This window comes from Atractosteus spatula, chromosome 16 (genome assembly GCF_055471065.1).
Source record: "Atractosteus spatula isolate fAtrSpa1 chromosome 16, fAtrSpa1.hap1, whole genome shotgun sequence".
Classification (NCBI taxonomy): domain Eukaryota; kingdom Metazoa; phylum Chordata; class Actinopteri; order Semionotiformes; family Lepisosteidae; genus Atractosteus; species Atractosteus spatula.
The window spans coordinates 13,727,028-13,754,407 of record NC_142721.1 but is presented as its reverse complement, the minus strand read 5'-3'; the positions used below and the strand labels follow the sequence as shown (position 1 = coordinate 13,754,407).

At 48.3% G+C, this 27,380-nt stretch overlaps 1 protein-coding gene across 2 annotated transcripts; it reads right to left on the bottom strand.

Moving 5' to 3' along the window:
• Positions 1 to 1,643: 1,643 nt before the first annotated feature.
• Positions 1,644 to 26,682, bottom strand: nup160 (nucleoporin 160). Of its 2 annotated transcripts, none has more exons than XM_088934890.1 (35): positions 26,571 to 26,682; positions 25,611 to 25,719; positions 24,194 to 24,404; positions 23,296 to 23,518; positions 22,314 to 22,392; positions 21,867 to 21,981; positions 21,249 to 21,485; positions 20,831 to 20,928; positions 20,483 to 20,567; positions 20,152 to 20,220; positions 19,784 to 19,867; positions 18,382 to 18,552; positions 17,909 to 18,008; positions 16,544 to 16,709; positions 15,998 to 16,125; positions 14,639 to 14,799; positions 13,930 to 14,066; positions 13,335 to 13,405; positions 12,666 to 12,825; positions 11,804 to 11,873; positions 11,543 to 11,641; positions 10,199 to 10,318; positions 9,531 to 9,626; positions 9,140 to 9,234; positions 8,833 to 8,929; positions 8,478 to 8,583; positions 7,667 to 7,827; positions 7,384 to 7,444; positions 6,142 to 6,252; positions 5,719 to 5,842; positions 5,192 to 5,293; positions 4,352 to 4,493; positions 3,853 to 3,978; positions 2,647 to 2,751; positions 1,644 to 2,269 (listed from the first exon to the last, which is right to left on the bottom strand). In XM_088934890.1, the coding sequence occupies exons 1-35, from the start codon at positions 26,665 to 26,667 to the stop codon at positions 2,186 to 2,188; spliced, it is 4,200 nt and encodes a 1,399-aa protein (XP_088791016.1). In that variant the 5' UTR covers positions 26,668 to 26,682; the 3' UTR covers positions 1,644 to 2,185. The 2 variants fall into 2 exon arrangements, with proteins under 2 accessions (XP_088791016.1, XP_088791017.1); XM_088934891.1 differs by having other exon boundaries at positions 15,998 to 16,122.
• Between the last annotated feature and the right edge of the window lie 698 nt (positions 26,683 to 27,380).

Here is a 27,380-nt window from a genome sequence, read left to right as displayed (position 1 = left end):
TAGTTACGGAACTGTAGTGGAATTAACGTCAAAATTAGTGCAATCCATATTGCAGTGCAACGTGACAATGAGTAAATAGCAATTGTAGGAAAAACTAAACAGCGGACACGAACTTAAACTTAAAAACATTTCTAAACATTCTCGGCAAAGTGAGAAATAAGAGTAATGTACAATTGTACTCCTGCCTTGTGTAATTCGTGTCTAAGAAGATCAGTACACCGCTAATTTCCTCAAAGCTGTAAATAAATTTGAACAACTTTCGAGAGCATCCGTGGTGTACCTTTTCTGATTTTTCTCAATGTGTTAAACTCTTCAAACCCATAATGTGCATTCTGTTTTCAAGTTAAATATGGAGCATTTACTATGAACCAGGAATACAGGATAGTTTTCAGCTTCTGCCTTCCTATTGACTTTATGGATATATCAGACTGACACAGGTCAAGGGGCTGATTCCGATGCTTGTGTTTCTGCAGTTTGATTTGTTAGAATTAAGATTATTGGACGTCTGTGTGATTAATACTAATTAAGATACTGTAGCTAAACGTAAGATGTTTTGTGACATGAGGACAAACTTGTTAAAATTCATTCATTAAACAAATTCCCCACATTTTCTTTTACAAAAAAAGTGATTATAACAATAATTGCTTACACTTAATATAGCACTTTTCTGGACACTCCACTCAAAGCACTTTACAGGTAATGGGGATCCCCTCCACCACCACCAGTGTGCAGCCCCACCTGGATGATGCGACGGCAGCCATAGTGCGCCAGAACGCTCCCCACACACCAGCTCTCAGTGGGAAGGAGAGCAGAGTGATGAAGCCAGTTCAGAGATGGGGATTATGAGGAGGCCATAATCACAAAACAATATAGTATTTTTTCTAGGTAATACATCTGATGATCGCCACATTATCCCACAGGATATGGAGCACAGAGTTCTGGTAGTCTCTGGATCTCTGGGCTGCCTGCTGTGAAATCCACTGTGGAAGCCATCTGTTAACTGTATACATGTGGAAGACAGCAGCTGATGGTACAAGTCAAACTGCGCTTTTTGATCAACCTGCCGTTTCTTTTTCTATTTACGGCTTAAGCAGAATATTAAATCACAAATCGTTTTAAAATCCCAGATTAAAAGAAGATAAATATTTGTGACCCTGTGTTATAACAGGAGGCCATTTGGTTCCTCAGCTGCTACTTGATCAACAACTTGACCTTGCTTGGTGCTCGTTCCAGACCTTCACAGCCCTCATGAAGCACTGACATGTTGTTCTGAAAATAAGAGTTAAAACAATCATAATAGGTCCGTGTGGCACAGGGACACAGAAGTATTAAGCAGGCTGCTGTTCGATCTCCACGTGATGACACATTCCAGCTTTTATAATGGAGAAATAAAACAATAATGGCGTTTGAGCTATTGGAACACTTTCTGAGAGGGTTTGGTATACTTGGGATACTTGCGCTCAATCTTGGGTAACCACAGCAACCACACCCCAATCCCAGCCTGTGACAAATGACAGAGTTCATCAAAGAAGCAGTGACTCTGAAACAAGACACGAGTTAGGGATTACTGAAAACTGGGGGGGGGGGGGGAAATGCTTATTCAATACTCAGTGTTTGCTACAACAGAAAGCAGGAGCCACACCTTAAGAAGTAACATTTTATTGACTGCAAATACAGAAAATGACAAAAATTCAGAAAACTCTTAATTTACAGGCACCCCGCAGGTGAAACACACAGGCCGAGTACAAAACACTACAAATCCGCAACAAACGCAAGGGTGGAAACGAGATGTTTGTTACCGTTTACTTTTTTAGGTATAAAGAAGAAAATATACAGTATTCGTTTTAAATCCTAGTGACAAACATTCTTGAATGATTCCCAGTCAGACGTTTTCAGGGGAAAAAAACGCAACATACATACACGTATTGTACATGATCGGGCATTGTAAGAGCAGAGCGGTCTGTGACATCAAATAAAAACCAGACCAGGGGCAGTGGCTGAATCACTGAGAGCAAAGCAACATTCCGATGAAAAATCTCTATTTGTATATAAACAATATTCCTTTACTGTCAATAGAAAAATACACTTCAGGTTATTTAATCATGGTCTGAAATGGGTTCAATGCACAGGGTGAAAAGGCAGTGCTCTGGTGTGAACAGCTCGGGTTCGAGACCCCTGGTAGGGCCTATAGTTTCATTGTTTTCTGGAAGGTGGCCTGCTCCACAAGTCTGTGGTAATGACCCAGCTTCTCCTGCAGCTTCTGGTACAGCTGAGAATGAAAGACAAGAACCAGGTTTGCTTCAGATTTCCAGTCGGTTTCACAGGCAGGTATATGGATAAGCACATTAGTTGCCATAAATCACAGATTTCATCGCCATCTCCACAACTAGTGACATAATCCGAATGGGTGATAAGAAGAAAAAAAAGCCGAAACATGGTGGAAAGTATTCTTTAGAAAAGCAATCGGGAGCTTTAGAAAACGTATAAGTGACAACAGGTTAAGTCCCGTTACCCAGAAGATCCTGGGTTTGCCATAAAAAACTGGCGCAACTTATCAGCTATACACAGATGTTTATCCACACTAAACATTGACTGATCAATTATTACAAATCCCCGTTTGCAAAACCAGATGTAGAATCAACTCACATTGGCATTAAAGGCGTTGGCCTGGTTCTCGCTGAGGGTCTGTAGCAGCTGATCAATGGACAGATAAGGAAGCCAGGCCAGGGGACCAGTGGCTGACAAAGGCTTCTGAAATATTAAGAAGAGCAGTAGTTTGTTAAGCATGTGAATAATTAAAAATGAACAGGAAAGCGCCGACACTGGCATCATCCAAAATGACGTTGTCTAAAAACTAAATTATTTACTCTGTCCTTTTTTTCCTTTTCTACCAAGTATATTGCTCTGGAGTTTTCTGTAATGAAATAAGTATGTGACTGTCCTGTGCTTCCCCTCTGTTCTTACAGGAGGATAACTGTCAAGGCACATCTGGAAAAGTGCATGATATAAACAATGCAAAGATTTGTGCCCGAGAACACACTTGTTTAGTCTGTCTATATGACAACGCCGAATAATCCTTGAAGATCTAGTCCAGTCTGTTTCGGTGTTATGTTTACAAAGTCCTTCCTTGAGATAATCCATCAGAATGAAACGAGATCTTGACGAATCCGTTCTCCTTGTACAGGATGGTGTAAGAAATTGCTTATATAATTCAGCAGTTACCGTATGCTGTATCCCATATTAGTGTGTGCTTAGTAAGTTACTCCTTGGTGGGCAGGTGATTTTCTCCACCTTCAAGTCTTTAGAATTAACTGTTGGATGCCCGTGTGATTAATACTAATTAAGATACTAAAGTTGAACGTAAGAAGGTGTTTCATTTCACGGGGACAAACCAGTCAAAAATTAATTCTTTGGACAAATTTCCGACATTTTCTTTTACGGAACGTAGTGATAATCACAAAACAAGATGGCATTCTTTTTATAGGGAATACATCGGATGATCGCTACATTATCCCACAGGATATGGAGCACAGAGTTCTGGTAGTCTCTGGATCTCTGGGCTGCCTGCTGTGAAATCCACTGTGGAAGCCATCTGTTAACTGTATACATGTGGAAGACAGCAGCTGATGGTACAAGTCAAACTGCGCTTTTTGATCAACCTGCTGTTTCTGTACAAGTCGAAAGTTTCTCTTGGATCAACCTTTTTGTTTCTTATAGAGCCTACTTACTGCTTATTATTTACAGTTTGATTTCCTTACACACAGACAAACAGCAACACGATGAAGAAAGCACGTGATGGATTTTAGGTGGCAGGAAAAAAAAGGGGAATGTCTTTTTCCCCACACGGCTTACTTCAAATCCAAAGTACTGGTGGCCTTTTCCAAGAAGGGCATCCACATACTCCAGCACCAGCTCCCCTGCCGCCTCCAGCAGGTCGTAATTCAGGTAGAGGCGCAGCAACCCCGCGGCGTCCACCACCTGCACGAGCGAAAAAACAGCTGACAGAGCGACCGCAGGCACAGAACACTTCCCTGCTTGTCACCTGGAGCCGCTCGTGAACCAGGCGCCGCATCAGAAATCAAATCGATCCCACAACTCAGCTATGGCGTAGATTTACTGTTGGCAAGAGCACGGAGCTGCTGGCAGATCTCGCAGGACTTCTAACGGGCCATCACCACCAAAGTATTAGGACACTTCTGAAGCCACAGGAATGCCTTTCACAAGGACAGAGATTCACGCTGGCACCCACGCCCCTGTGAAAGGTACGCGCCACAGCCGGACGTGGGGCAACACGCAGGAAACCGGACGCGCACTGCAGCCAAACCAACATTAAGAAGCTACAACTGCCCACCTTGTACCCGTTGACCAGCCAGTCCGGTAACGGCACGCCATGCGACAGCAGCTTGTCGAGAACGCAGCGGTGGTACTGGGCATTCTGGGATGGGTACCTTTCCAGGTAAGAGGACAGCAGACGCCAGGCCTCATCCGTGGCACTAAGGTGGAGACAAAGACCATCGTCAACATTGGTCCCTTTCTGGGATTCGACGGTGGGTGGCAGCAGCAGGGATGATGCACAGCCGGTTGTTTCTTTCTCCGGCTGCTCTGCAGGCTACAGTTACCACCAACCTCGTCCGCCATGTTAGCTGTGCCACTGTGACAAAGTAAAAGACACTGGACGGGCAAAGGGCAGAAAACAGCACACTGAACAGCGCATCACTCTTTCGTATGAATGAGCACCTTCTGCATTATCACAAGGAAATAGGGAAATTGCGAACACCAGGGAAGCACTGGTCAGCGACATTAGGCAGAAGATTGGCAAAGCTGGGGGTGCAACTACATCATAGAAGGGTTCCAGAGCAGGGAAAGACTTACAAAAAACTAACAAGCTAGAGGTGACTGCTATCGTGTCAGAGGAACTCAGTCATGCATCTGTTTACAGTGAGGTACTGATGCATCCCACTGCTACCACCATATGTAACAGATCCATCACTCGGGTAGCTTGCAACATAAGGACCTGCTTCATCCTCAGGCAACCCAGGTCTGAAATTCCATGTTTGGTTTTGGCAAGAAGATACCACAGCAGAGGTATTGGCCAAAGGTTGAGAATCAAAAGATACAACTGCTTTAATCAAGACATTGGAAGTCTTGGCTTTAGCCACAACCCAAGTGTGAAATCGGTAATAGAACTCACCTCGATTCTTTGGTGGTGATTACAGAGGACAGCTGATTAGCAGCAAGCCAGTTCCAGGCTTCATTCTGGTGTGCTTCTCCGCCATATTGCAGCTTAATACACCTACAAGGACAGCAGGGAGAACAGCTACTAGCATCACCAATGGCAGAAGGGGATCGTCCGAACGATCCTCAAGGTCACATCGAGGATAAAAACACGGAATTAAAATGTATGCAAAAACCTTATCCATTTATCTCAGCCCTAATTTTCTGTTAAATGCTTATAGCTGGTTTATCTATTTCCTTTCACCGAAGGCTATGAAGTAACTTGAGCATTTAGCAACGGGGGGTTCTTGAGGCATGAAAACGAGTCCCAAGTCCTGCTGTAATGCTACTGAGTAACAAGAAACCTGTGCTCATGAGGCCTCAACACTGTAAAACACTGTTATATTCACACATGGTTAAGACTGCAAACAGCATGTCCCACATCGGCCCCATCAGGTCTTCTCCCCCTTCGAACCCCATCAGCCTCAGGCGTGGGCGACCTACTTGAAAGCCAGCCCTTCGAAGACGGGCGTGAGGGGAAGCTGAAAGGTCTGGCAGAGCGACAGCGCCGCGTCGAACAGGCCGGCCTGCACCAGCAAGGTCACCATCTCCACCGCCGAAGCGCTTCCTGTGAAACGGAGAGGGTTACAGCGAGCTGCAGTCCCTGCTCAGAGATGTGCTTTGCATTTAAAGCCAGAACGAAAGTTCCTAAATCCAGCCTTTCCAGAAAGATCTTCCGTGGACATTTCCCAAATCTCAGTCTCAAAACTACAACATACAGTAAGTAGCTCCCCAAGTCCCAGTGATGTCAGAAGCACAAAAAAGTCAGGATAAAAACTCTAAGCTGTCGGGTCAGACGAATGTTATGGGGAGGGGGCCTCAGTTCCCCTGCCATGAAAGCCCTAATGCGGTAGGGAGCACACCCACCTGCAATGGCAGCAGAGGAGGGATCGTGCTGTGCCAGGGTCAGGCGATTCCGAGCCAGGATGTACTCCTTCTGAAGATCCTTCAGCTCCAGGATGTCAATGTGACGGCTCACTACAGTAAAACAAAACCACAGTCTACCATCACGGTTATATGGAGGTGAGCCCTCTTGAATGCAACCCTAATTGGTATTTTTTCCCCACTGAGACAGGGATCAAAATACAAAATATTCTCAATGCCCCATGTCAGACAATGTTGAGATCGAATACGCTGTATGCATCCTCTTACAAAATGGTCAAACGCTGACCAGGAAGCTACAACCATAGAAGTAAATAAAATTAACTCAAGGTCATCCGATACTCAGGAGGCTCCAAGCTCACATGTGAAGTATGGCAGTAACAGATCTGTGCCTATGCGGCTACAATGCCTGTGATGAGATGCTGGAGGGCAGGAGCGTTTCTCCTGTGTGCAGAGTTTTTATGTGCAAAACTACAGCCGACAATTTCATATCAGGTGGTTTTTACATAATACAATACAATAATATCACGTGAGATTCTTAATTCCAAAAAAATAAATCTATGTCAGAAAGTAATGGGTCATATGTTTGTAAACATAACATTCATTTTGAGTATTATTATTATTATTATTATTATTATTATTACAGCTTACAAAAGTAGTTCCAGGGGCACCATAATGCCCTCTGATCAACATATTTACCCACACACAAAAACGTAAGACCAGGGAAGGGTGACCTGGTGCTGCTCACAGCTCTTGTGTCCTGGGTCCGATTCTAGCCTGGAACTCCCACTGCATGAAGTTTACCTGTTATCTGGGACTCATAAACTACCTCCTGCATGTGTGTGTGTCTCCTATGGTACACTGTTCCACCTTGCACCCTGTTCCTGCCAGGTTAGGTTCACTGCCACCCCTGATATAAAGCGGTCACTGACAGAGGACAGGCGAATAAACGACCCCCAGGTCAGCCTTATAGAAACGCTGGGCCTCTGTTTAGCCCTAGAGGGGTGGATGAGCAGCTGTCTCTGGGAGATCAAGCCCCACATCAAGCTCTGCATCACGTGTGCAACACAGGTGACTGACACAAACGTCAAAGTGTTCGACAAACGCAGAGCTGTGCTGCTTCTCAAGCAGAGAAGAACAAGCCAGCTTCCTCAAGACTTCTGAGGGTAAAGTCATCTAACTCCCTGTGTAGCTGCTGGGAGAGAGGGCTGGGCTGGGGTGTGGTACCTGGGCCTGCAGCACACTCTCCGTCGTGACTCCTCTTCGGGGACGCCCCCGGCCGCTCGTACTGGGGAGAGCAACGCAGACACAGGCCGTTAAACGAGCGCCAATCCAGGCAGAGGCAGAATTACCAGAAAAGACTGCTTCTGCCCTTCCTTGCGAGGTGAAAAGAGAAATGCATTTTATCAAACCACGTTGCATGCCGTAGGAGCAAAGAAAAAAGGCAGGGAGAGCGTCTCCCCCACAGCACCGCCCAGCCCCAGCAGCCGGCCCTCCGGAAGCTGCTCACCACTCCGCCGGACACCGGCTGCACGATCCAGGCATACTCGGGCCGGATGAGGCGCAGGCAGTTCATGGCAGCCAGGTAGCAGTTGACCTGCTTCTGTAGCCCGTGACGCGTGCGCACCTCCCTGCCCAGACGCATCCCGTACTCGAACATCACTGTGCCGGCTGGAGGGGGGGAGCGGGGGAAAGAGAAACACACACTGATGACACGCTTCCTGATCTCCCTGCGCCTTTGCGCTGAGCGTCTCCATCAGTCGAGGAGCTGGCCGGCTGTCTTCTGGGAACTTGGCAATGGCAGATCTCTGAAGGCTGCAAACAATCCCAGGGCCCATACCTAATATCTAGTGCCCAACGCTACCGCAAGAAACACAGGCCGGCATCTGCTGCAGACGGGCCAGTAAGAGCAAAGATCACCTCCTTTACGACATCAAGGAGGGATGTGCTTCATCGCCTTCTTAATTACTTTGTCAAAAGAAGCAAACTCTTTTAATCACACAAGCACAATGCTGAGAGATTCCTGGAGAATCTGCGGATTAAGTTGAATTTTTCCCTCTTTATTCGCTACCCAGGCAAATTCCAGACCACCGCAGATAACAAAAAATAAGAATACAGAGCAATTAAAGGACTAAAGATAGCAACTGATCGCTGTGCTTTTTTAATGCCTATGATTTCTAAAAATATGTTATTGACGTCTTTGTTTGGTATTTTAGGGAGGATTTTGAAATGCCACCTTTATTTAATAACTTTTAAATTAATCCCAGGATGCTTCACCCTCTCTGTCACATACTCGGATGGTAATTGGGTTGGAACCACACCTTTCCTGTAGTTGTGCCGGTTGATATGGAAAGCATACAGCAGCTCATAGTAATTGTGAGTCATCAGGTCCACTGCTCTGGCACGGGACTCAATTATACTGACCACCTGAGACAAGAAATAAATAAATTAAAAACTGTTTAATGCCATAATGCAAAATATCTGGGTGACAAAACAGTAACTGATTCAGTTTGTTCACTTTTAAATAGGCTACAAGCCATAAAAGCCACATTTAAATGTGACTGGCACATGGTACGGTTCGAGCCCAGAGCAGGAGCTGGGTCCGAAACCCCCCTTATGACTGACACATGGTACAGTCAGAGCCCAGGGCGGGAGCAGGCTTCTGGAAAGGCCTACCTCATCGTGCAGGTTGACGTAGGGGAACTGCACCAGGTCCTGCAGCTGGGAGCGTTCGCACAGAACCACCACCAGCTGGCGCAGGCAGTCGAGCCGCCTACAGAGCAAAAGCATGGTGAGCAGAGACATAGTGGTCAACACACACACACACACACACACACACACACACACACACACACACGCGCAAACTGCGCAGCTGAGAGTCTGTCAATTTTCAAATGCTATACATCCAGTCACACGCAGATATGTTCTTTCTACTCTGCCTCATTTGTAGAGTTGACAACCCAAGGAAGACGGGGCACCACACCTGCTGGAGTCGGGGTTCTGGGTCAGAGCCTCGTACGCCTGGCTGTTGTGCCCCAGGTCCAGGTGGTGCTTGAATACGCGGGTCAGCAGGGCCGCCTGTAAGGGGGGAAAAAACGACCCAGTGATTTCAACATTTCAGTGAACAAGCATTACTGGCACAAACAGGGTGCCACTCTCCTTTCATATAAAAATAGCACAGCCAATGCAAGGACTGGAGAATCAACAGCTCACTGCCGAGACGACGAACAAGTGCATTTCAACAAATCTAGAAAGACTGATCTGAAACGAAACTTCAGACACAAACATGTGAAACGTGGTCACTCTGCGCTACAGAAATATTCGGCCGTTTGTGCACCTCGAACGACGGGTGTCCTAAGCAAGATCCTGCTTACCTGGCTCCGGACGTCGTGGATGGCCTCGGACACGGCCACCGTCGCCAACTGGATGACCAGCTCCGGCAGGCCCACGTCCTCCAGCAGCCTCAGCACCTGAGCGGCACAGAGAGGCGATGAGACTCGAGCTCGGCCGCTCTCCAGAGCAAGACCCCCACGCCCCACTGCGGCGCCCCGCTGCCGGACAGCAGGGTCCCCACCCCCCCCTCCCGTGGCCGGGAACACTAGGGCCGGGGAGACGGAACCGCACAGTTGACCGAGGAATACGGAGAAGACCGCGCAGGATCCGGAAAGACACCGGATCCAGAAAACACAGAACGTTCCGTTCCCTTTTCAGAACCGTGAGGTGGCCACAAGTTCTCGAACGAACTCCGCTCAGCCCGTGCGTCTCTCGCTCGTACACGTTCCAGCATTCAAAACACTAACTAGTCCCTTCTTGTTCCCTATTGTTAACACGCTAATTAATTCCTGCTGATTGACCTTCTTCCTTGGAAGCCAATCAGGACATTCGAAGTCCACTGGCACTGGGAACCAGAAGAGGCGCTGCCTCACGAATGAAGTGAGGAGCCCCTCCAAGCTGGAGCCCAGAGGTTCCGTGTCCAGCGCTTGAGTTATCGGACCGGCCCGGTGGCGGTGGCGACGGCGGGTCAGAGCCTTCCTCGCGGTACCTTGTTGTAGTACTGCAGCCGCGGGGCAGCGGCCACCTCCTCCTCCTCGGAGCTGGAGAGCCTGATCAGGAAATCCTCCTTCTCCACCTCCGTCACGGCCGCCTGGAAGCACTGCAGAGCCTAAAAAGACAAGCATTTCCAACCGAGCGTTCCTTCCGCACGGCAACAGGCCTGCAGGCAGCAGTGTAGCCCAGTCCCACCCCAGGGGTCAAGGAAAGGTCCTCTACCGACAGGCTGGGGGCACTTAGCCTTTATAGCCCTGGGCAGAGTAGACTGCGAGGGGACCTCACACAAGTATCCAAAATCCCCAAAGGCACAGACGAATTCTTCCCAGCCTGCTTCTTCCAAATGAACAGTGAAACATGAGCCAGTGGGACTCTATGGGAAATAGAGGGGAACTGTGGTCCCAATTTTTCAGACTCGTTATTTAATCTCGATAACAAGATACATTGACGGTATCCCCAAATTTTTTACAAAATCTGAATTAAGCACAGAATCGTGAACTTGGTGAAAATAATGGGATAGCCGCCATTGTTGTCGCAAGCCCCTGGTCTTGCCACGGATGAGAGCAAGAATTTGCCTGAACTGGGACACGGAGCAGCCCTTCCTGCTCACTAGTCACCCCAATGATAAACATAAGTACAGGCTGTGCAGCAGACATTTCACTGCTGAAATGTTCCAACGTAATCTGCATGCAGAATTTACGAGTCATATTTGTCGGCAAAACCGTCTCGAAGTCGAGAGCACTATTCCTATTGGACTAAAAGAGATGTATTCACAGGCATTCACTATTCATTTATAATTAAAAGGGTTGCTTCACGTCACCGGAAATCTTGTTGTGAACCAGAGAATATGGCGCTGATCATACCTAGAAATGTTGTCTATTTTGCGATATAAATTGGAGGTTTTACATGTTACTGTGCACATTTTACTCTCATTGTGGTTTGAAATGCACTCATCCATGCAGATTCTTTTTACCCCTAAAATATAAAAATAGCATTGCAGTTCCCCTTTACAGTGGAGACCAGGAGGTACTTCTTTACCCAAAGGGCTGTGGGAGTCTGGATCTACAAACAAGCTACTCAAGTATGTTGTAGCCGATACTCTGGTTTCTTTCAACAAGGGCCGGATGAGATCCTGGAATAAGTCAGTTCCCAGCTACTAAATGGCGACAGAATACAGAATGGCCTCCTCATAACTGTTATTCTTTTAGAGAATAACTGTTATTATTTTAGAGCCTGGATGCCCACTTTGATGCACAACTTAAATGCCTGCATCCCAGGACAACATCCTTGTTTCCCGCCACATGGCACGAACAGGAATAGTCAAGTCCTTAAAAATTACCTTGTGTCCTTCCCCCGTGGCCAGATAGCACTGTCCCAGCACAAACTGGCAGGATCCCACATTCACCTGACACCAGGGACTGATCAGTCGGGCATAATCCTGCAGTTAAAGGGAGGTAGAGGTTCTCTGGTACATGACACAATCAGGGTTCAATACAGCCGTCATAAGATCAGAAATAAAATGAGCAATTTTAATTCAACAAGACCCTTCTTGTCCAAAGTGGAGTATTTGTGAACTTCAGCTTCTGGCGGATGTCTTTACCTGCAGCTGGGTGTACTGGCAGTTTCCCATCAGGCACTCTGGGAAGAGAAATCCCGGATTGCTCGGCCATCTAGAGTGGCAAGATAAGGAACAACTGCCCGCTACTTTTACAAGCAAGCCTGCATGACAGGTTACTTTTCATTTGATACGCTCACAATTTAATACATTTATATTTAGAGCCAGCAGCCATATCACCCCACAACAGCCTAGCCTCACCTGGATGGGAGACCTCCTGGGAAAATCTGAAGTTGCTGCTGGAAGAGGTGTTAGTGGGGCCAGTAGGGGGCGCTCACCCTGCGGTCTGTGTGGGTTCTGACTCTGTGGTTATTAAAAACCCTAGGGTGTTTCTTGAAAAGAGTAGGGGTGTTACTCTGGCGTCCTGGACAAATTTCCCCCTGGCCTCTACCAGTCACGGCCTCCTAATAACCCCCATCTCTGAACTGGCTCCATCACTCTGCTCTCCTCCCCACTGAGAGCTGGTGTGTGTGAGAGGACTGGAGCATCATCCAGGTGGGGCTGCACACTGGTGGGGGTGGAGGGGATCCCCATTACCTGTAAAGAACTTTGAGTGGAGTGTCCAGAAAAGCGCTATACAAGTGTACAGAAATATTATTATTAATTAATTTACAAAAAGACAAATCTGTTTGCTACTAAACATCTCCACTTACAGATGCAGCACTCTCCTGACCCAAAGATGAGCTTTCACAACTCTGATCCAACGCAAATCTAAAACTAAAGCAGAACTGCAAGCAACTGCCATATCGACCTTAAGCTTTAGCATTCTGCTTCATTCGTGAATCAACACACTGTTTATTGGCTCCATCTACTGTAAATGACCCTTCCTGTCCTGCAGCAAGGATACAGGTGCTGGGAGAGGGAGGTGATGACAGCAGGGACCAGCTGGGTCCAGCTCAGGACAGCCTGGCTCAGAGGAGCGACCTGCTGAGCGTAGATCTGAGACACGATGGCCTTCCTGCCCACGTTCTGGTAGAACAGCTCGGCCACGGTCTGGGGACTCAGCACTGGGGGGAGAAGACCAAACACCAGGGCGAACGTCTGATTATCAGCACCCAGAATGGGGGAAAAAAATGCCATGCTGAAAAAAAAAGTTACGAATCTGCACTTTTCTGCATGGAGTGCGAAATAAAGTGTATTAACACCTGGCAAAAAACTCAAAGCACTAGGAGATTTTGTAGGAATTATCTATTGGAAATAATGTTGAATTTACAGTGATTTTTAAGGTGCTTAAAAATGTTTTTCTTTGATATTTTTCAATATTTAGCCTTCACTCGAAGCACTATACAAACGAGGCAGGATTTTTCAAACTGGACTTTAGCAGTCTATTTTATGTCTCTTTCACAACCCCTTACGTGAAGCAAAAATTAAGGAAAGTGAGAGGGGGAAAAAAGGACACGTATCAGGAAAAACCCTCGGAAAAACACGGAGATCGTGCAAAGTTCAGAAGGAGCCCCAGGCCGGACTCGAACCCGGGACCCGCTGCGTGACTGTGCTCCACGAGTGAAACCGTCACCTGATTTATTGGGAACCAGGGCAGGGGAGTCAGACAGCTCCAGGACCGACAGGTGCTGCAGGTTAGCATCTCTGAGGAGAGGAAGAAAATCTGCAGTCAACGCCTACACACCCTACGAGTGTCATCACACTGAAAACATCGGGTTTTTAATATTAAACATTCGTACATATTTAATTTAACACATCTCAGTGTTTATGTATCGGTTACATAAGTCTGGGAAAGCCATTCAGTCATTCTAGAAGCCTGTTTTTCTATGAGAGAATAATCCATGTAGCTAATGTAGCTCATTTACAATGGTACCCATTTATATAGCAGGGCACTTACTGGAACTATCTGATGGAAACAGGTTTTAAAGTCCTCTCATCAAGAGCCCATTATCCTAAACACTACTCTGCTCTAAGAGATAAACGTTTAACAGTATCTCGCATAGGTGCATAACAGTGCACATTGTTGGACCTGTTACACGATTTCTTTCTAGATGTGGATGTGGTCATCCAGAATGGATGATTCAGATTAAAGCAAAAAAACAAACTTGAGCTTCAATATCCAGTAAGACTGGACACAGGGCTCTGGAGCTGGCTCGCGGTGTACTCACAGCGTGTCCAGGGGCACCGGCGTGGACAGGCACTGCCCAGCCCACCTGATCAGGTAGTAGGAGCAGAGCAGGTGGGCCGTCCGGGGGATCAGGTCCTGCTGCAGCTGCAGGAGCTGCCCTCTCACGCCCAGGTACGCCTGGAGCACAGACAGGGGTCACAAGGGGTCACGGGCCGCTTCCTCTCCGGGCTGACCGCTCACCAAGGTCAGTGTGGGTCCGAACCCAAGTTCTTCGACTGCATGCTTGTCAAAGAAAGTGTTTCTGTGCTTCACACTTCTACCGTCGCTCTTTGCCAGCTGAGCCCTGCCCCCCTGTCTCACTGCATTTATTACAGTAATTAAATTAAACAATAGAAAGAACTTATAGGTTCAGATAAGGCAATCTAGTCTAGTCAATTTTACTGCCATTCTGAGAAATACATTTTATAAATATGTTTTTTTAATCGGGGTGGGGATTTTACTAGGATATGTGTTGCTTTATCCAGGCCAGTAACCATACCACTGGCCAGCAGCCATATCGCCCTGCAACTCACAACTGGCAGCCCAGCAGGTGTGAGCCTGGTCAGTACCCTGGTGGGAGACCTCCTGGGAAAAACTAAGGTTGCCGCTGGAAGAGATGTCAGACGAGGGCTGGGAGCAGCTCGAGGAGGTGTGGGGGGGGTCGGCGCGCTCGCGAGACAGAACAAGAGAGAGTGCGGTGTCCCACTCACATTGTCCCCCAGGCGCACGTAGAGCTGCAGCAGCACGAGCAGGTCCCTGCAGAGGAGCAGGCGGGCGGCGGCGCTCTGACACGCGGCCTGGCACACCAGGGTCACGGCCAGGCCGCTGCCCAGGAGCTGGGACAGGCTCACGCGCACGCCGAGGGGCTGGGCTGCGGAAGAGACAAGGCGTGACAGGAGGAGGCCCGCTCCTCCGAGCTCCTCGGGCAATTCTGCCCCAAAGCCCGCGGAGAGGAATTTACTTCTCATCATGAAAACGGAACATCGAGCTTCCACCTGCGTTTACAGCAGTGCGGCCCTGTTTCTCCAGCAGCAGATGGAGCACCTGTCTCTAAAGGGCATTTCCCACTTTCTCATCATTAAAAAAATAAATACATCGACGTTATAGAAAAATTGTACAAATTCTGAATTAAGCACAAAATCATGAAATGTGTGAAAGTACTATAAGTTGCCATGTTGTTGCAAATCCCTGGTCTCACCACGGGCAAGAGCGAGAGTTTGCAAGAATTACCACATGATGTGGCCCTTCCTGCTCACTAGTCCCTGTATGACTAATGTAATGCAATGTATCAGCGAATAAGTACAGGTATACCTGGAAATTTAGTCTACTTTGGGATGTAAACTGGAGGTTTTACAAGTGACTGTGTACATTTTACTTTTGCTGTGGTTTGAAAGGCACTCATCAATGCTGATTCTTTCTTACCCTGAAATAGAAAAATAATGTTGCAGTAGTGCGCAGCACCATGTTCTGCGATTCAGAAAGAGGCAGCAACACCTCCGGGAATGTGTGCAGCCCTATGCCATCATAAACCAGCAGGCTTGTCAATACATCTCCTTTAATCCAATAGAAATATTGCTTTCGATCACAAGACAGCTTAGCCGACAAATACTACTTACATGTTAACTCACATGCAGATCACATTGGAACAGTCCTGCAGTGAAATGTCTGCTGTACAACCTGTACCTATTCGCTAGTACATCACATGACATTAGTCATATCAGTGACTAGTGAGCAGGAAGGCCACATCACGTTGCAATTCGTGGGACTCGAATGCGAGTTTGCGACAACGTGGCGACTTACAGCACTTTCACAAAGTTCACGATTCTGTGCTTGATTCAGAATCTGTCAATGAATTTATCTTGTTGCCAAGATTTAATAACTGGTCTGAGGAACTGGCACTACAGTTCCCCTTTAAGCAAGATGGGCTGATTTGCAGCGATTCTTTATATGTTCTATACATAAAATCTATACCACGTGCACAGGAAGCACTAAGTTACTCTGATGGGTGAGGCTGGAAGAAGCACATTATGATCAATTCTAACATAAAGCTCTCCAGAGTGCAGACGTACCTGCAGCAAAATGATCTTCCACTTCCACCTCTGTTTCATAGTCCATCTCGCGGAGCAGGATGGAGATGGCGTTCAGAGGGTTGCGGATGTCCTGCAGTTTACTCTGGATGTCCTCTATAACGTTGCTGCTGCAAAGTAGGGCACAATGGGAGTCAGTGCGGGCTTCCCTAATGTGGCTTGACTGGAAACACAGTTCGGCCGAGATCGAGCTCCCCAAGCACGGGTCCGAGCACCGAGTCGCCCCCCTAGGCCGTGCTGTAGCATTTGGCTGAGCCCAGGGACATGTGGGATTGAGTTGACAGCACCCCCCCCCGTGGCCACCTGCACACCCGCAGTGAAAGGAGGCGGGGTTCGCAGCCGAGAGCCACAAGGGGAAAAAAAACAACTGGTTCTCCCAGATGAGGTGGGGAGAACAAAAATGTATGTAAAGGAGGGGGGACATGTCCAAGATGCAGAAAAAAGCAACAACGAAAAAATAAGTTTCTCAGCTAAGTGGAAGGAGGTGGGCCTCGCCGTGACTCCGCCCCCGCCCCGCCTCTCGCTCACCTCTCATTGGCCAGCAGGCTCTCCAGCACCCGCTCCGCCGCCTTCTCCGGTGGGTGCAGGTGCTCCACGGCCTTCTCCATCATGAGCGCCATGTCGGGCGAGACCGACTCGCCCAGCAGCCGCAGGCACTGCACCAGCTGCAGGACGTCCCGGGCCGTGTCGGGGTCTGCCGGGGAAGAACGTGGGGGGCTCAGGCAGGGAGCGAGGGGGCCTCCCTACAAATACTCTCCTCCTCTCCAGCAGCCGTATCACCCGGCAGCTCCCAGCTGGCAGCCCCACTGGAGCTCAGCTGGTGTGAGTCTGGTCAGTACCCGGGTGGGAGACTCCTGGGAAAGCTCTGTGTGGGTCCTAATGCCCCAGTATAGTGACGGGGACACTATACTGTAAAAAGGCGCCATCCTTCGGATGAGATGTAAAACCGAGGTCCTGACTCTCTGTGGTCATTAAAAATCACAGGTTGTTTCTCAAAAAGAGTAGGGGTGTTACCCTGGTGTCCTGGCCAAATTTCCCTCTGGCCTTTACCAGTCATGGCCTCCTAATAACCCCCATCTCTGAACTGGCTTCATCACTCTGCTCTCCTCCCCACTGAGAGCTGGTGTGTGTGAGAGGACTGGAGCATCATCCAGGTGGGGCTGCACACTGGTGGTGGTCGAGGGGATCCCCATGACCTGTAAAGCACTTTGAGTGGAGTGTCCAGAAAAATGGCATTGATACCTGTACCCGAATCTGCACCCGTGCCTACAGATGTACTGTACCCCAACCTGAACCTATGTATGCGTCTGTGTCTATATGTGTATCTGCATCCGTTTTTGTATCTGTATCGAAAATAAAGAAAAAAAACGGGGACTAGACGGGTGCTGACACGCTCCTACAGAGGCCACGTCAAGCACAAGCCCACGTCCTGCAAGTCAAAGACCCCCCCCTGCCTACATTAAACTGGCAAGCAAAAAGCTGCATAGCAACAGAACCGCTGAAGGGTATCAGTGGACCAGTAGGTGGAGCTCTTCAGCTAAGACAGCAAACCAGGGTCCTGACGACTTGGTCATGAAAGCTCCCTTTGGCACAGCTGGTCAGAGCAGGCCTGCGACCCAGGACACCCTGACCCAGTCCCGCTCTCTCTCGCTCAGTCTGGCCTCCCGAGTCCAACTTCCAAGATTTCTCTCCTGCACCCGATCTACTGTGAAGTGGGGCTGCTGGTGCCTAATAGGCACCCCAAAATCCGAGCAGGCGCTGCACTTCAGCAAGTGGATGCAGTGGGTTGCCCTCCTAGTAGAGCATTACTTGGGGATCCTTGGGGATCAAAAGAGCTAAAGAAATGCAATTTAAATTTAGACTTCTACAACTTTCACCGCTGTGAAGACTCACCCTCGGTGACGGAGGTCTCGTCCTCCATGGACAGGTTCTCAGAGGAGGACAGGTACAGGTGATCCACACCAAAGCAGGGCACCAGAAATGACAGGAAGCCCTGGGGAAGACATCACACACACCTCACAGCAGGAGAGCAAAAGAGAGACGATGCCTTTCAAACCAGCTTTTCAAATGTACTACAAACCCCAAGTTAACGGTCACAAAATTAACACGCTATATTTGAAAAACTATTGTGGGCTGTACACGTCGCAGGTTGCAAAATTGTGGCATCTGTACATGCTCAAAAATAAGGCTTTTGCAAAATAATGGTCACAGAGCTCTGGAGTAGAGCAAGTCATAGTGCCACTCAAAGCAACTGCAAACTTTTCGTGCTAATCTTCCTAATCACTGCGGCTTCAGCAAGTGGGAGATCCTTGGTTTAAGAGGCTCAGCGCTGAAGAGCCCAGCCCGTGGTGGTTGATTGGCCGTACCTTCTTGAGCAGACAGACCATGGAGGTGCTGGGGTTGACGTGCAGGGCGAGGGGCGTGGACAGGGCCTCCTGGTACTGCAGGCAGCAGGCGTAGAACCGGGACCAGTATTCCTCCTGCAGCTGATGGAACTCCTCTGGGGGGAACTCGTACTCCGTCACCCTGCTCTGCAGCTGGACACACACACACACAGGTCAGGGAAACGCGGACAGCACACGGGCGCACCCGACTGCGAGCTTCTTAAAAAGCGCTGGCAACTTGCATCGCAAAACGAACGCGCTCATTCTTCAACCGCGTTGGAGAAATTTTCCTGCTTCCCCTTAAAAGACCGTCCAGGAGTCCGTCTCAGACAGGAAAAGAAGTTTTTATTTCACGTGCATGGGAGCGAAACACACCCCCGAGATGCTCGGTGTGTTTTTCTCAAAGTGATTAAATTCAAACAGTCCTCAAATGTATTTGATATCCATCACGCTTCCCTGTGCTGATCAGATTGGCCGCTTTCCAGAATCACGAACATCTTCCTCTTCCAAATAATTGGTTACTTAGTTTCATAGCACGCGTTCCTATATAACACAGTATAGAATTACATACAATAGTAGCTCTTGTGTCCTGCATTCTTCCATTCCAGATCAATCCGAGATCTGAATGTCTACTTTATAAAATACTGACGCTTTGGCAGAAAAAATACAAACAAAGTTCACAGAGAGCCTCTCAACACTATGAAAAGCAGTTTTGATTGCACATAATGGCTAAAGAAATATCCCTTATTATCTACATTATCTTGTTATCCTGGCAAAGAGTATTCAGGAACATGAATCACTATTGGCCTATATAAAAAGGGACACTCAAAACAAGACTCCATGCTGCTGAAAAGTAGCGTCGCAGGCAGTTAGGGGCAGAGCGGTGGCTCTGTGGCTAAGAATCAGTGCCTGTGGCCGGAAGGTTGCCGGTTCGAATCCTGCGGCCAGCAGAGGAATCCTACTCTGTTGGGCCCCTGAGCAAGGCCCTTAACCCCAGCTGCTCCAGGGGCGCCGTATAATTGGCTGAGCCTGTGCTCTGACCCCAAGCTTCTCTCCCTGTCTGTGTGTCTCATGGAGAGCAAGTTGGGGTCTGTGAAAAGCCAAATTCCTAATGCAAGGAATGGTATATGGCCAATAAAGTGATCTTATCTTATCCATAGGCAATTCGGTTCATCGTTTCTCGGCTCTCTAATCTGATCAGGTTAATGGAGACCACGACTGGAATAAACCTTTACTCGGTCGCCGAGACCCGAGGAGCAAAGTCCACGGAGACCCTCTCAACAACAGCCAACGGCACGAGCCGGAACGCCAACTCGGGAAAAGCCCAGGAGCCCCCGCGCCAACGCTGCTCCTTGCTCCTGGCGGGAAAGCGCTCGGCACTTACTTCGTTTTCGACAGCGACGGTCACCTCCTTCTTTAGAGCCTCCCAGGAGAGGTCCAAGATTCTCTCCGCTCCGCGCCGATAGATCTGATACGGAAAGAAACGGGGGGGCAGTCAGGCTTCCCAAGACCAATCACAGAAAAGTGGAGGCGACACTAACTAACAGCTGTAGCCAAAAGAGTTCAAGTTCAAGTTTATTGTCATTATACTGACATACCGTTATATATGTATATATAACTGTATATACATATATAACTGTATATACTGTTATACATACAGTTCTGACCGCTGGGACTGTTTCGCAGATTCTTTCAGATTCCTCTGTTCATCCACGAACACGGCGCTAAGGACAACGCTCGGGTTTGACTCACCTGCAGTGCTTTTAGAATCGCCGAGGCTGTGAAACTTCCAGGAGAGAAGATCCTTTCCAAATAAATTTCCTAACCACCAGAAAAAGACCCAACAAAATACACTATTCAATAAAACAAGCGTGTTCCCTTCCAAAAACATGCATAACTACATCATGAAATGTTACAGATTTCAAAAGAGTCAGTTTTGCAAGCATCTGCTGATAATTACATGTATTTAACATGATCACAGTGACACACTCCTCATTCACTCCATCTGGCGTCTTTGGAGGGTTGATTAGTCCCCAGGCGATGTTTTGCTCAATAGACAAGAGTAAGAGGCCGAGTTACGAACCCTGGGGTCCTGGTCTTCTCCGAAGTTGACCTCTTCGTCAGAAGGGGGCTGTACAAACACCTGGTTCCACTGACCTGCCTGGTTACTGCAGGAAGTCAATGACAACCACTGTTCAGCGAAGCACAGAATCACACAAATAGCCCCTTGTAAGCAACAAAGCACATTCTAGGCTCTAAGAAAATCACACCGTGTAGTGACCGGCTTTAATCAGACTAAAAGTGCAAAAGACAAGAGGCATCACACTTTGTGGGCTTAAAATTTGCAACACGCGCTTTAATTTTCCATAAGAATGCCACACTTCCACAGCGTCTGCATAAGTCACGAAGAGTACGGACACCGTACACTTACTGCTCAAAGCTGATGTACTTCACAACGGTCTGATTTTCATCATCAAGCCAGAGAGCCCAGATGTCAGCTGAGGTCAAAGAAAAATCAACCAAGGTCTCCTGCATAAAAATAAACGCATGACGTTTGTCCGTCATACCTGGGTACTCAAACCTCACAAATCCTTAACAGTGGAACTTTCTAAGCGGAGGAATATACAATAAGCACAGGCTTTGAAACTCCCCTGGAGAGAAGATCCTTTCTAAATAAATTACCTTACCACAGAAAAAACAAAAACGAAATACAATTTTCAACTCACGAATAAAAAAACAAGCTCGTTTTCCTTTCAAAAGCCAATCTGGTTAAATTTTAAAACTGGTCAAAATAATCAAACAAAGGCTTGGCGGCGAGCGAGTGGGTGGAGCGTGCGAGGTCAGCGCACCTGTGTTTCGAACAAGGAGGAGATGTGGTCCAGGCTGTAGCGGTTACTCTCGGTGCTCACGAGCTGGAAGACGCAGAACTGCCCTCTCTTGGGGAAGCTGAGGTAGACCCCCAGGCAGAGGCCCGTGGAGGAGCTGAAGGCCAGGCGGAGCTTGTGCCCCTGCCCCAGCGTGTGTCTCGCATCCTTGTTCACAGGCATGTACTCCAGCATGTCCGCCACCAGCAGGCACATCTGGTCCTGGGAAACAACATCCCGGGTCAGGTCTTCCGTTGTCACAAATACAGACGCGAGCCGATGACACACACACAGTGGGGCACTAACCCGTTGTGCATTTAGCAGTGTTGGACCAGCTGTAAACGTTGTTGCACTTAAGCAATTGAGGTTACAATGAGATATTTAATATTGGAGATGTACTAGGCTTTGATCACATCCTTGTCTGTTAAGACACTAACACAAGATCAGCTTGATGGCCTCCTTGAGCGATTTAAACGGCTCATCAAAAACAAAAGCTGGGAGGGCAGGCTAAAGTCCGTCTTCCCCATAACGCCCTGCTGTCAAGACATTCGGGGGCCCGCCTCCAAAACAAGACGAGCTGAAAAACACAAAGCCCTCACGAACTTTGTAAGACCACAGGCGGAGCTTGTGATCCTGGCACAGCGCGAAGACGAAGGCGTCGCTCTCGATCTGTCGCACAGCCAAGCTCAGCGGAACATCGGAAGGGCCCTGATCTCCCCTGTAGTGGAGAAAAAAAACTCAGTGGAAGAATTCTTCTGTACCCCGGGCAGCACCACTCTTAGTTAACATTTTTTCCCCAACTCCTGCCACTCCAGTTTTCCCAAACTATTTAGGAGCCCTTGTCTGTAAAAGGTTTGATGTATGGAGAACTTGCCGTTTCAGCAGATGCACTGCCACAGCACACATTGAAGTGCACCATGCATACCTCTCCTGATACGCGTGGCAGTGCCCGAGAAACCTGAGCTGTCTTAACACTGCCGGTTGAGGAAAGGAGAATGGGTGCTAAAGGGTGACGAAATAGATCATCACAATTGGACTTTTCTTTCTCACCTTATCGCTGTTGGCATCCAACCAGTCAGGAGACGCTGCATAACCGAGCTCTGCTTCAGTTCCAGAACAGAGACGCTCCCTGGGGAAAGGGGGTTAGGACACAGGTTAACACCTGCAAATAAGATTTACATTCACTTCTCCTCCTGCAGCGGTAACTAGCGAACCAGCAAAATGACTCAGTAGCAACCCAAAGTGACTTCAAATCTCGGACCTGGCCATGCCAAATAACCCTTTAACAAAACTTTTGCTGCCTATGAATCAGCCCAAAGAAGAAAAAGCAGCAGATACATTTCGGGGATTTAAGGGAATGTCCTCTACTGACGGCTTGAAGGAACTGAAGGTCCACAGTTCTGAACAGAAGAGACAACGAAGGGAACTCGCACACGTCTTCAAAATCCCTGAAGACACTGACCAAGTCAGCTCAGCGGACTTCTTCAGAACGAGAGTGAAACGCACCAGAGAACACAAGTGGAAACCGAGTAGATGTGCATTTGAAACCGAGAACAGCAGTCAGTCACTTCTTCACGCAAAGTCTGGAACAAGCTGCACAGCCAAGCTGTTGATGCCGATACCCTGGCTTCCTTCAGGAAAAGGCCGGATGAGATCCTCAGATCAATTATGCTGGTAATTGGTAAGTAACTGATACTAGTGCAGCTGTTGAAGCCGATACCCTGGCTTCCTTCAGGAAAAGGCCGGATGAGATCCTCAGATCAATTATACGAGTAATTGATTAGTGATTGATACTTGATACTATTAATGTTAAAGAAACTAACAATCACATGGCCTAGTTGGGCTGAATGGCCTCCTCTCACTTGATGTTCCTTTGTGCTACTTTCTAAACTACCAGCCCAGCCACGAAACCCCACCTCATACCCTACTCTCGCCCACATTCTTCGCCGGGACGGGAGCCACTGCTCTCGGCCTTGTGGGCTCACGGCGGCAGAGACGGGGCCACAAATACGTCCTGGCGGGGGACCCTCACCTTGCACATCGTGGGGGGGCAGCTTGATGACCAGGATGCCCCCCGACGCCGACGCCACGGCGAAGTGCGCCTCCCCCTCGCCGTTGACCCAGGCCGCGGAGGCGCCGGAGCTCGCCACCGGCCCGGGAAGGGCGGGGATCACGGAGGTGTTGGCGGGATCTCGCAGGTTCACCTTCCCGACGTCCGTGAATATAGACTGCATCTGGAGTTCGGTGACCAGCTCCTGGGAGATAAAAGACCCACAGAACCTCCATTACTCTACAATACGGAACGGAAACAGCACATGTAAGATAAGATCACTTTATTGGCCATATACAATTTCTTGCATTAGAAATTTGTCTTTTCGCATACCCCAGCTTGCTCTCCATGAGACACACAGACAGGGAGAGAAGCTGGGGGTCAGAGCGCAGGGTCAGCCATTTATACAGCACCCCTGGAGCAGCTGGGGTTAAGGGCCTTGCTCAGGGGCCCAACGGAGTAGGATTCCTCTGCCGGCCGCGGGATTTGAACCGGCAAACCCTTCCAGCCACAGAGCCACCACTCTGCCCCGGAGTACACAGTAGGTACACAGCTAAGACGTTAACGGGGAACACCAACATGATTTAGGACTCTGGGCTACCAGGTTTCACCGCGCAAAACATCCCTGGGTGATTTCATCGAAATCTTTTTCTCTGGTTAAGCGTTAAACTCTAGTGTAAGATCCGGTACAAACAAGCAGGCCTGCAAGCAGTCAGTGACCACAACAACCAGTCCCAATTTCCAGAGTGACCATCGGTCTGCTGTCTGTAATGCAAGCCCCTGCTGCGACTGTAACAGAAAAAGAAAAAGAACCCGATATCCTGGTTTTGCGGTGCTGAGAAACCAGGCAGGAGCGATCAGCATCTCCCGGAGAACTTACACTCCTGTACATGCGGGAGGGGTGGGGCAGGACCAGCCGGTGCACGGTCTGGCTGGTGAGCACGAGGACGACGACATGGTTGCAGGTCTCCTGGATGTGCACCCCCCCGGGCAGCAGGGCGCAGTGGAGGATCTTCAAGCGCACGGCGTTGTTCAGGAGGTTGGTGTCCAGGGACTGCTCCACCAGCTGGACAGTGTCGCCGGAGGTGCTCCTGCAGGCGGTGAGAAAGAGCGATTTCATGCCCTTCACCACCAAACAACATCCACCCACTTTCCTAACTGCCTCTTTCAGATCAGGGGCACAAGGGAGACAGAGCCTGTCCCGGCAAGCAAGGGTGGGGTACATCCTGGATGGGATGTCAGTCCATCACAGGGCACAGGGCACATACACACCAGGGCCAGTTTACCCAAAAGTCAATTAACCCACCAGCATGTCCTGGGACTGTGAGAGGAAACCAGAGCATGTGGGAGAAAACCAATGTAAACATAGTGAGAACATACAAACTCCACACAGACAGCCCCCCAGGAACTGAACCCAGGGCCACCGAGATGCATGCCCCCCATATTGACTACATAATGCATAGAATCTTATGATGCTTTGCGCCCTACCTGGAGGGCAGTATAAAAAAAAACCCTGAAGTTTAGATAAGAGCAATTAACAACAAACTGAGGAAAAGCAATTCTACCAGATCAATGAATGCATTCATTCACTAAAGTAGACTGCATGCTTTTATTGATACTTCCTGCCATTTGCATAGCATTGTTCATCCCAGGGGCTGCAAAAACACTCCACATCAAGGAGGAGACCTACTCCACCCCACTGCTCAGCAGGAGATTAATTCAACGGAGCTTTTGGGGGAGTCAGACTGTTTGAGCCCAGGGCGCAATTTACCCAGAATTATGCCCTGACATACGAGCAGCTGGGAGATACAGTATGAACCCCGCCACTCCACCTGGGGTGGGAAATGATCAGGACGCACTACAAACCAGCATTGCACTGTTAGTGCCACGAAGTAAACATCATTTCCCCAGACACCACAGCAAGCAGACATATCACCTACAGATCTGCAATGAAAAAACACCACTGTCCCAGAAAACTTCAAGAAACACCAATATTGCCAATCAAGAAGGACCCTCATTATGCTATCATTATAATTTCCTTGCACCTATATAGCGCTTTTCTGGACACTCCACTCAAAGCTCTTTACAGGTAATAGGGATCCCCTCCACCCCCACCAGTGTGTAGCCCCACCTGGATGATGCGCCAGAACGCTCCCCACACACCAGCTCTCAGTGGGGAGGAGATGAAGCCAGTTTACAGATAAGTCAGTACCTCAGTTTTACATCTCATCTGAAGGACGGCGCCTTTTTACAGTATAGTAACCCCGTTAGGTAAAAGAAAAAGGTTTGCAGCTCACCAGTGTATGAACCTGTTGCTTGTAACAGACAGGAGCTTGTCACATTCCTCGTAATGGAATCCACCAGCACTGTCCGGATATTTGACTCCTCCGTGAAGAGCATTCACCCCTTGCAATCAAAGAAAAAGACAAAGGGTTGTATCACAGCGTGCGTGAGAAAAGGGAGTTTTCTTCGTAAGGCTTTAGACTCTGCAAAGGCTTTCAACTAAAAAACAAATCCGCCCTCTCCTGTCCAGCAATACAGTCCAGTCACTGAAGTGGCAACAGTCATTATTTTTATCTTCCTGTGTTAATTCCAAGAGAAAGCGGGGCGCCGGACGCTGCATGCTTGTATCAGGCTCGATATATCTAGAGACGCCCAGGGAAACCAGGGTGCTGAAAAGACTAGCTAGCACACATCTCGCAGTGTTGGGGCTTACCATCCTGCTGGACTCACCGCGGATAATGGGATTCGAAAGAATTGTACTAATCGAGTTTCCACTGCGCGACACTTAAGATTACAGTTAGGTGATTATAAGCATATGGAATCCGAGACTAACTCCATGATTAAGATGTAAATCAATGTAAAGCGAAATTTAAGCCACCTTAAAATCAAAGCATTTAGCTTTTGTAGGAAATGACCGCAACTTCACAAATAACGAATTCATAATCCATGCCTCTGCTCCTCTTCAAAAAGCCAAGTTTGCAGAACACTTTAGAAAAACCCCTACATCGACTGCTTCAAGATCTACTAGAGGGCACCAATCAAGGTGTGATACTTGGGTTTTCCAGACCCGCGGGGCGGCTTGGTACCTTAATTTCTCTACTTGCTAGTACAGTGTCAAATAGGCGCTCTACCGAAGGCATGGCTAACCCGCTGCATGGTGGCCAGTCACGACCTCGTCTTCCGAGGATCGTACTATCTTACCCAACAAAGTACAGTCCCCCGTCCCCCGTGCGTGATCCTTTAAGGGCCTTTACCTGGATCAACCGTTATGTCTCGGAATTTCTGGAGGGTTTCTCTCTCGAAACCACATATTTCTATGTAGCTCCGCTCCAGTGCCGCCGCGGCCGCCATCTTGACCCCCGGTGCACCCTGGGAAAGGCGAAGTGGGCGGTCCCACAACAGACCCGCCACGCGCTCTTTCAAACTCTTAAAGGCGCAGTACCGCCTGGCCGTGCCAAGGGCATGATCAATAATCAATGGCTTAAACGTTCACGCAGTGCCGCATAATCACTGTAAATGCACTACAATTAACAAAAAAAATGCACAGGGTTTAACAGCATGGGCTGTCATAGGAACAGAGTAAATTTCGATACAAGGAGGTTGTTTGACGTAAAACCGGACTTTTTTTTTCACGACTCGTTTTTACAGCGCAGAACGTTTCTCCATGGTAATTGTTTTTTTAAAAAAAGCACTGATAATCTCCGATTTTCTCTTAGAAACTAAATCGTTGTAAACTTCTCTGCCGAGGGGACGGCAATTTTTTTTTTCTGAAGAGAAATTCAAATGTAAAAAAAAAATCGCTCACTTACACAATGTATTACGTAAAGCTCGCTCAAATCAAGTAAGGGTTCCCCTTTCTGAGCGTGCTTTATACTGCTATAAACGCACTGACACAGGAGGGGCATTTTCTGAGATTTGTTGTACAAAGCAAATATCAAAATGATCTAATACCGCTGAACAAGGTCCCAGAATTAGACCTATACTTACGCAGAACTTAGGCTAACGAGGTCTAAGCCGCCCACGGTATTATTACTATTATACTTGAATGCTTTTTTCCGGCAACG

What these genes read in the sequence shown, in the direction of transcription:
- nup160 (XM_088934890.1), bottom strand. Translation starts at nt 26,667, where the DNA reads ATGGCGGCCGCGGCGGCACTGGAGCGGAGCTACATAGAAATATGTGGT. An exon ending in GAGAAGACCAGGACCCCAGG is followed by an intron (nt 20,221 to 20,482) that starts GTTCGTAACTCG and finishes TCTGGTGGTTAG; the next exon opens with GAAATTTATTTGGAAAGGAT. An exon ending in CCACGGGGGAAGGACACAAG is followed by an intron (nt 10,319 to 11,542) that starts GTAATTTTTAAG and finishes TTGTCTTTTTAG; the next exon opens with GCTCTGCAGTGCTTCCAGGC.